Genomic DNA, 9752 nt, shown 5'->3' with positions numbered 1-9752 from the left:
GGCGGACATCCGGTGACGTCCTTCCGGTGAGTACCGCTCGGGAACTCAGTGCGCTGCGCGCGCAGCTGGACGCGGTGATTCAGTGTCGGAGCCGGAGAGGCAGCGGGAAACAAGATGGCAGAAACCGACAGCTGGGGTGAGAGAGAGCACCGGGGACCCCCCTCCGATCATGACCCCCGACCGCATCCTCGCTTACCTCCCAACCACTACTCCCCGCCACGTGTCAACAGCCGTGTACTCCTCAACTCCACCGTGTACCGGAGGGCCGCATGGCTGAGTGTTGGGTGTCCAGCTGGTGTATCCAGCTCACCGCTCCTCATCCGGTGCCGTTCGCCGCCAAATGTCTGGACCAAACTTTGTGTGTAACGTGGAGGGGCCAGCAGCTGCCCGGGGCCGGAGAGTCATCAGTCACCTATCACCGTGCAGGGCTTCCTGCCTCATCTCAAATGTCATATTTAGATCTGCCCCCGCTTAATCCTCCACTCCAGTCTGTCTCTTTGCTCGCATCCCGCACTACTTATTCTCATCCCTTACTACTTATTCGTTCTCCCCCCTCACCCCCCAAGTCCTCCTGTCTCCCTGCTCCCGCCCCCCCAAGTCCTCCTGTCTCCCTGCTCCCCCCCCCCCCAAGACCTCCTGTCTCCCTGCTCCCCCCCCCCCCAAGACCTCCTGTCTCCCTGCTCCCCCCCCCCCCAAGACCTCCTGTCTCCCTGCTCCCCCCCCCAAGACCTCCTGTCTCCCTGCTCCCCCCCCCAAGACCTCCTGTCTCCCTGCTCCCCCCCCCCCAAGACCTCCTGTCTCCCTGCTCCCCCCCCAAGACCTCCTGTCTCCCTGCTCCCCCCCCCAGTTCTCCTGTCTCCCTGCTCCCCCCCCCCAAGAACTCCTGTCTCCCTGCTCCCCCCCCCCCAAGACCTCCTGTCTCCCTGCTCCCCCCCCCCCAAGACCTCCTGTCTCCCTGCTCCCCCCCCCCCCAAGACCTCCTGTCTCCCTGCTCCCCCCCCCCAAGACCTCCTGTCTCCCTGCTCCCCCCCCAAGACCTCCTGTCTCCCTGCTCCCCCCCCAAGACCTCCTGGCTCCCCCCCCAAGACCTCCTGTCTCCCTGCTCCCCCCCCAAGACCTCCTGTCTCCCTGCTCCCCCCCCAAGACCTCCTGTCTCCCTGCTCCCCCCCCCAGTTCTCCTGTCTCCCTGCTCCCCCCCCCAGTTCTCCTGTCTCCCTGCTCCCCCCCCCCCCCCAGTTCTCCTGTCTCCCTGCTCCCCCCCCAGTTCTCCTGTCTCCCTGCTCCCCCCCCAGTTCTCCTGTCTCCCTGCTCCCCCCCCCAGTTCTCCTGTCTCCCTGCTCCCCCCCCCAGTTCTCCTGTCTCCCTGCTCCCCCCCCCCAGTTCTCCTGTCTCCCTGCTCCCCCCCCCCAGTTCTCCTGTCTCCCTGCTCCCCCCCCAGTTCTCCTGTCTCCCTGCTCCCCCCCCCCAGTTCTCCTGTCTCCCTGCTCCCCCCCCCCAGTTCTCCTGTCTCCCTGCTCCCCCCCCCCCCCAGTTCTCCTGTCTCCCTGCTCCCCCCCCCCCCAGTTCTCCTGTCTCCCTGCTCCCCCCCCCCCAGTTCTCCTGTCTCCCTGCTCCCCCCCCCCAGTTCTCCTGTCTCCCTGCTCCCCCCCCCCAGTTCTCCTGTCTCCCTGCTCCCCCCCCCCCAGTTCTCCTGTCTCCCTGCTCCCCCCCCCCCAGTTCTCCTGTCTCCCTGCTCCCCCCCCCCCAGTTCTCCTGTCTCCCTGCTCCCCCCCCCCCCAGTTCTCCTGTCTCCCTGCTCCCCCCCCCCCCCAGTTCTCCTGTCTCCCTGCTCCCCCCCCCCCCCAGTTCTCCTGTCTCCCTGCTCCCCCCCCCCAGTTCTCCTGTCTCCCTGCTCCCCCCCCCCAGTTCTCCTGTCTCCCTGCTCCCCCCCCCCAAGTTCTCCTGTCTCCCTGCTCCCCCCCCCCAGTTCTCCTGTCTCCCTGCTCCCCCCCCCCAGTTCTCCTGTCTCCCTGCTCCCCCCCCCCAGTTCTCCTGTCTCCCTGCTCCCCCCCCCCCAGTTCTCCTGTCTCCCTGCTCCCCCCCCCCCCAGTTCTCCTGTCTCCCTGCTCCCCCCCCCCAGTTCTCCTGTCTCCCTGCTCCCCCCCCCCCAGTTCTCCTGTCTCCCTGCTCCCCCCCCCCCAGTTCTCCTGTCTCCCTGCTCCCCCCCCCCCAGTTCTCCTGTCTCCCTGCTCCCCCCCCCCCAGTTCTCCTGTCTCCCTGCTCCCCCCCCCCCAGTTCTCCTGTCTCCCTGCTCCCCCCCCCCCAGTTCTCCTGTCTCCCTGCTCCCCCCCCCCCAGTTCTCCTGTCTCCCTGCTCCCCCCCCCCCCAGTTCTCCTGTCTCCCTGCTCCCCCCCCCCCCAGTTCTCCTGTCTCCCTGCTCCCCCCCCCCCCAGTTCTCCTGTCTCCCTGCTCCCCCCCCCCCCCAGTTCTCCTGTCTCCCTGCTCCCCCCCCCCCCAGTTCTCCTGTCTCCCTGCTCCCCCCCCCCCCAGTTCTCCTGTCTCCCTGCTCCCCCCCCCCCCCCCCAGTTCTCCTGTCTCCCTGCTCCCCCCCCCCCCCAGTTCTCCTGTCTCCCTGCTCCCCCCCCCCCCCAGTTCTCCTGTCTCCCTGCTCCCCCCCCAGTTCTCCTGTCTCCCTGCTCCCCCCCCCCCCCCAGTTCTCCTGTCTCCCTGCTCCCCCCCCCCATGTCCTCCTGTCTCCCTGCCCCCACCTGCATCAAAAAGTAGCCAGGCGGGGGCCTTCGAAATTATGCGCGCCGGGAAAAGGGGTATCTCCCTTACCAATCCAGTCCGACAAGTCTCAGGCTGCTCCCCCACTGGCTCTCAGTCAAAAGTGCCCTTTATACAGTGCCCCCTGTAGTTTAGCATTGCCCTTATGCAGCGCCCCCAGACTGGTCTCTTATGTAGTGCCCCCAGACTGGCCCCTTCTGCAGTACCCCCCCGAGTTGTCCTGTCTCCCTGCTCTCCCCCAACACCCACCCAAAAAACGGGCTCCCTACTCTCCATTATCAGATCATTTGTGGTCTACATTTATCACATTGACTAATGACCCTTTTTGTAAGACTGATTGGGAGACACCCTTCCCATAATACTATGATCACCTAGTTTTTTGTTTTTTTTTCCCCTGAATCAGTTCTTGATGACTTTTCTATTTACACAGAGGTAGATGACTTTGAGCCAGAGGAGCCAATTCCAAAAACTGGCACATTGACGGTAAGAGACCGATGGGAGGGAGAAGACGAAGAGGATGAAGTAAAGGTGCGTTAATATGGAGTTTAAAAAAAAAAAAATTAACATAGACCAGAGGTTCCCAAACTTTTTTGAATCACGGTGCCCTAGAGTATCAGCATTGTTTTCATGGCACCCCTAAGCCAAACGTTTGTTATTGAGAAATTCAGACAAAATGTAGTAAAGTGAAGTAAATTGTGCTTACCTGTCATCCATAGGGTCAGTTATGTGGTTGTGGACAGGTTTGAGCTTCGGTTTGTCCACATAATTACATTACATTGACCATAAATAATTTGATTTGGTGCTGGACAACCAACCTGAGGCACCCCTGCAAGTGTCCCGAGGCACACCATGGTGCCACGGCGCACAGTTTGGGAACCACTGACATAGACTATTAATGTGCATTTTTAACATTCGTAAACTTGTGGCAGGTGTCCAAATGTAAGCTATATGTAGATTTTAAATGTGGTAGGTTTTTAAATTGCGTGGCATTTCTCCTGGTCATTCATGCTGTTTTTGCATAGCTGATATACTTGGCCTCTTTAGCTTTGGATCTCTACCCCAACAGTGTTTCTTGGTTATCATAGAAACATAGCCTGTGCGTTCTGAGCTTTGCCTGCTCTTATGACTACTGCTAAGCGTCTTCATGCTGCAGAATTGGGGTAATGGCAGGGGAACTGGATATGCATTTGAATGATCTATTTTATTAAAGAAATTGTTTTAAACTTTTTTTTCTGTATCACTGAGCGTCTCACTTTATTGCAGTAGGAGGCACGCAATGATTGGTCACTGAGAAGTACCTGTTTACCTTCCGTAATAGTCCACTCCTCATACATAAATCGATGTTATCCATACATTGTGACATCACGAAAATCACTGGCTAAAATGTATCCGTTCTGCTGACCAGTGGTCTCAGCAAAGATCGGTTCTTCTGTCCGGTGTGGAGTGCATAGGCTTCACCAGCCTCTAGAGAATTTACCAGTAATTGCGCCAAGTTCATAATTATGTGGGCCCAATGACCCATCGTTTAAAAGAATTTCATAACTCACTTTTTCTGTGTCCAATCATAACTTACCTCTCCACATGCCCATTGAATGACCCTCAGACCTCTGCACATTCCCCTTTTATACCATGTCTTCAACATGCCCCTTTTATGCCATACCTCAATTATGCACCTCAACACCCCCTTTATCTACACTTACATTAAAATAACACTCCACCCCGGCCCCCCATCTCTTCCTGTACAAATGTGTAACTTACATTTACATGACTTGTTCCCTCCCCCCACACTTATGTGTTGTCTTTTCTATTGATGCCCTGGCAGTGTGAAGAATAATGCCTTGTAGCTGCTAGAAAAAATAAAATGTATGGGCTGTACAGTGTTTAAATACTGATCCTGTACAGTGTGTCACAATCTCCCTCTATGTACATTGATCTGTTGTAAACTGTAAAACCCATGAGACCGTTCTATAAATAGTATAAGTACAATAAATACAGTATGCTAGATGAGGGGTTTATCGGTGCACAATTGCAGCACGGCAAGGGATAGAGGGACTGAACAGGGGAGGGGGAAGCAGAGAGCAATCATGAACCTCTTGATTTCGAGAACAGGAAATGCTGTCAGATGAAAATATAGGTAACAAAAAAAAAAAAGCCTTTGCACACCTTTCCTGCAGTGCTACATGATTTGCTCAAAAAGTGCAGTTTGCACTAATTCTAAATCGGGGCCTTCATTAGTACTCTGCCTATCCCATGTGCTGCTACCAACACACCTGTATATGTGTTAAGGCGATCACTGATATTTATATAATATACGTTTTTATTTGTTGCTGTACAAATGCATTGGTTGAATATGTTCACTATTCAAATACGGTCTCCTACAAAATTCTGGTACAGTCAGACAATTCAAGAAGGTTCTAACTCCCACATGTGGAGTGTTCTGATCACCAAATAGTGGATCAAAATATAAAGTTACACCCTTCGATTTTCTCATTGGGTGATGGTTCAGTGACTTCAGTTTAACAGTCGTACCAGTGTTTAAAGTGCTTTTAGTGTGCCTTGTCAATACGCCAGTAAATAACTGTCTCTCTCTTTAGGACAATTGGGATGATGAGGAGGATGCAGAAAACAAACAAGAGCCTCAGAAGATAGGTAAGGAATAGGGAATATTGTGGTAAAGTAGACATGGGGGGGGTTGGCTGATCAGCAGGCACTTGTCTGTAGACCACTGACACTGGATTAGATGGTGGTAACCAATTTAGGGCCGTATTCAATTAGAAGCAAAAAGTCTGTTCCGGCGATACATTTTCACCGATGACGTAATTTTCGCCGGTTTCAACTTATCCCCGTATTCAATTGTCTTTTTGCCGACGCGATAACACAATGAAATGTAATAGGCGAAAAAGTTTCGCCTATGAATAAAAATGTGCGGAATTGGGGTTTTGGGGTGCAATGTTGCGGGAACCATCCTGCACCCTTTGGACATGACGATAAGTGCGTCAAAAACCCCACAAAGGATACACCAAAAAAGCACTTTGAAAAAATGGGTGAAAAAAAAATCAAAGTGGGTGTACAAAATCAAAAACTAGCTGAAAAAAAGCCTATGGGGGAGGTGTATTTTTGATTGCAGGTGTTTGCTGAAGGTGCGTTTTTGGCGCTTTTTATTGCTTTACTATAGCAACTTTAAAATATACTTGCACCCATTTTCATGTACCCCAAATTTGATGGGAACACTTATTTTCCCCCAAAATTTTTCCTAAATGCTATTCTTCACCCCTGTCCCAAAGACGCTAAATGGCGCCGATTGAGACCATTCAAAGACCCCAAATACCTTCAGCAGAGCATCTTTTGGGGGGTGTCAGGCGGATTTCCCCAAAAAACAACAGGAGTTTTCACCTGTTTTTGTTTCGCCGGGTCCCATTTTTGCCGATTTCAAATTGAATACGGGTATACGCGGGGACGCGCGCGATACTTTATTGCATCTGAAACCAGCGATGTCGGCAAAGTCCGGCAACTGACTTTTCGCTTCTAATTGAATACGGGCCTTAATGAGCAATACAGTGGGAAGAGCACCTCATATTGTTGAAGGATAGACTAAAGAAGTATGATTACCGACTTTACAATGGAAGACTGATGACTGCTGGTATCCGTGGACTCAATAGCAAGTAGCTTATTTTGATTTTCTTGATCTTCCTTCTGCTTTTTAGAACAGAAAGTTCCAGATAAGAAGAAATTGGTTGATAAAATCAAACAAAAAGAAATGCTTCAGAAGAAGAAACAGGAGGAACTGAAAAAAAGGGTGTGTTACCTGAAGTGGGCATGGAGGGCTTGATTTCCAATGGGTACATTTTAGTCCTGCATAAAGTCTCTGTTCTCTTTACAGTTGGAGGAGCCTGAGGAGACTGTAGAATTGTCAGCGGAGGAACAGCTGGCAGAAAAACTGCGCCTCAAGCAGTTACAAGAGGAATCCGACCTGGAGCTGGCAAAAGAAGCTTTTGGTAAATAGTTTCTGTTTCCTGGGGAAGAACACTGAATAGATATTACGGATTTAGAGGTTACAGATAAAATACCCTCTCCTACTTTATTGTACCTTACTCTTATTTATATCGTCTAAATAGTGTTCATTCTAAGGAGCACGGGGGCAGGGTGCTGGCAAAAGGACACTTTCGTCCCGTGCCCGAGAAGTGGGCATGTCTTTTAGACGCTTTTCCTTTACATCACTTTGGGTGCATGCTCAGCACTCACTGAGATGCTGGGCTGCACCCAAGCTCTCCCTGCAGTGTGAGCAGATGCCAGGTGCAAGCATATGGCATCACTTCACCCGGTGATAAATTGATGCAGCCTGGGACGGCACGCGGTAGGCTGATTCAGCGGGGTAGCTGCATAAGGGGGGGTGCGTTTTTAAAATCTGGCAGGGCGCGGTTCCCTGCTAAAATAGCCTAGCGGGAACACTATTAAAGTTTTTTATCAAGATGTGGCTCAACCATGAAATATACTGGTTTAGTAGTGACTCTTAGACTTACCGCCATACTCCCCTCACAGGTGAGGTCACAGTTACCGGCATTGATGCCATGAATCCATCCTCAAGAAATGACTTTGCAGAATTTGGGAAGCAGCTGAAGGAGAAGATCACGCAGTATGAGAAATCTATACATTACGCAGTCTTCCTAGAAGCACTATTACGAGATGTCTGTATTTCATGTGAGTAGTGGGCCTAATACAGTCGCAAAAAAACCTAAAACTCCTTGCTCGTCTATTTATATGGTGTGTTTCCACATCCAATATTCCACATATGTAATTTTGTACTGGAAAGTTTGTGTTAATTAGATAACATGTCTTCCAGTGGAAGTTGAAGACCTGAAGAAGATCTCAAATACCCTATCAGTTCTCTGCAGTGAGAAGCAGAAACAAGAGAAGGTGAGACTGGCCACCAGTGGGGGATTAAGTCCTGCACTTCTAGACCGATTTCCATTATCTGTATGGGGGACATAGCGATGTTGATGTTGAGTGAACATACACCGGAAGCTATCTTGGGTGTTAGCTCATTGTTCTGTAACAAAGCGTATGCAAGAATGGGCAGTGCATGGTCACATGTCTGTGGAATCGATACTTCCAACAGAGGATGTGGAACAGGGCGGTCTCGTGTAGGCCAAGTTCAGTGAGAGCTTGTTAATGCAGCACTGGTCTATATAGACTTTGATGTCAACATAAGTGTGCCCTGTCAAGTACTGGATTCATAGAGATTTGTATCCATTTCTATTTTCTCGTGCATGCATTGTGGGAACATCTACAGCCATTTTGTGTTTAATTCCACATCGGGCCTCTTTATTTCCAATCATGGAGACGTTGCACTCAAGTTGCAAGTTGATGTTAATTCTCTAGAAATTAAGCTCTACAGACATACATCCCTTACATACAACTATACATATGATTTTGACCTTTAGACTGAATGAGTTTACATATTGGAGCAATATGAATTTTGCCAAAGTAATGCTAAGTTCATGTGATAAGCCATTGTCTAATTTGCAATGTACAGTTACCAAATTGGCAATATAGCAGGGCCTCTAGCCTTATGTCATTGGAAGTTTGTTCTGTACAATAGTCTTATGGGTAAGTGTGTGGGGGAAAGATCTACCCCAAGTGTGTTCCTGGGTTAATCTGTTTTATTTTTTGTTTTAAATCTAGCAAAATAAATCCAAGAAAAAGAAGAAAGGAGGGGTTCCTGGTGGAGGCTTTAAGGCCAACATGAAAGACGATCTGGCTGATTATGGGGGCATCGATGAGGGATATGGACGAGAGTTTGAGGATTTCATGTGACACTTGCTTTTAATGCTCATGGCTCTGAATGTGAGTGTCCTCTTCACCCTTGAGGACTCTGCCAAATGCTACAGTCAAAGAATTCATCCCTTTCATCTTGCCCGATTGCCAGGGTGGGTGAAATCTGGATACAACAGGGTTAATAATGCCCACTTCACACCCTACATAACTTGCTCGTGCACTATATCTCCTGGCCTGCAATCTGGTCCTCTCTGCTTGTGGCATGCGTGTGTAGCTGTGCCATGTTGCAAACAGAGTGGACTGTACTTCCTGCCCATTGACCTACCACACATGAGAGAGTATCTTTAGGCAGCGTTGATCTGTCAAGGTCCACTTCTCCAGCCCTACAGAATTTCTGACCATATGATGCTGCTACCCTCTTGCCACATTAGTCTTTTACATGGTTGTTACATAGCCAAGTACTGGTATAAGCTCTGGCTTGTGCGGAGACTCTCTTCACACTTCTCAACTTTTTTTCTTCTTTTTTTTTCATACACTAATATATAGACTTAAACCACACAGGATTTTCTTAAACTGTGCAACCATGAAACACACAAGCACTGATTCTTCAGAATTTGGGGGTTATCTATTGGAGAAGAGACTTAAATTGCTAAAGTGAAGCCTGCATTATTCGTGCAATGTCCTTTCTGAAAGATCACAAATCAATTGGTCTTTAATTTTTTTTTGTTTGTTTGTTTGTTTTTTTTCCCCCTTGGGCGGCTTGATATTTATTTAATGGTCGAGTGTTGGCGTGGTTTTAAGGTTGGTTAGATGCTTTTGGACTCTTGCTCAGTGGTGCAGGGTCTTACCCTTTCTCTTAAATGTCAATTCTGCTCACTTAATGGATGATGCTTTGCTAGCAGGTCCTGCTATGGGAGAATTGTTATATTAACAATGAGACTGCAATGTTTGTTTTAGAAAACAACTAATTTAATAAACTCATCCTTGTGACAAGGTGGCTGCTGTGTTTTTTCATGCAGTTTTATAGGGTGCTATTGTTTATATACTTTTTTTTTTTTTTTTTTTTTTTATAGAGCGGTATTAGACAATAGCTTATGGGAGCACAGCCTGTTGATGGGATGTAGTGCGTTCATGGGCAAGTGTGGAATGTTTGCCCCAAATGACTTGCCAAGCATCACATTCTTCAACCCTACCATCTACAGCAGCAGCAT

General features: G+C 49.7%; 1 protein-coding gene across 1 annotated transcript; it reads left to right on the top strand.

Annotated features, from left to right (window-relative positions):
* Nucleotides 1–9534, top strand: EIF3J (eukaryotic translation initiation factor 3 subunit J). The gene is made up of 8 exons (XM_088452817.1): nucleotides 1–136; nucleotides 3197–3294; nucleotides 5361–5415; nucleotides 6471–6562; nucleotides 6647–6761; nucleotides 7306–7464; nucleotides 7607–7680; nucleotides 8449–9534. Exons 1-8 carry the CDS (start codon nucleotides 115–117, stop codon nucleotides 8578–8580), a joined length of 747 nt encoding a protein of 248 aa, XP_088308943.1. The 5' UTR covers nucleotides 1–114; the 3' UTR covers nucleotides 8581–9534.
* Nucleotides 9535–9752: the final 218 nt, after the last annotated feature.

Source organism: Taudactylus pleione, unplaced genomic scaffold (genome assembly GCF_031769625.1).
Source record: "Taudactylus pleione unplaced genomic scaffold, aTauple2 ptg000556l, whole genome shotgun sequence".
In the NCBI taxonomy this organism is placed as follows: Eukaryota; Metazoa; Chordata; class Amphibia; order Anura; family Myobatrachidae; genus Taudactylus; species Taudactylus pleione.
The sequence above is the reverse complement of the archived record's forward strand: the minus strand, read 5'-3'. Positions and strand labels throughout refer to the sequence as shown.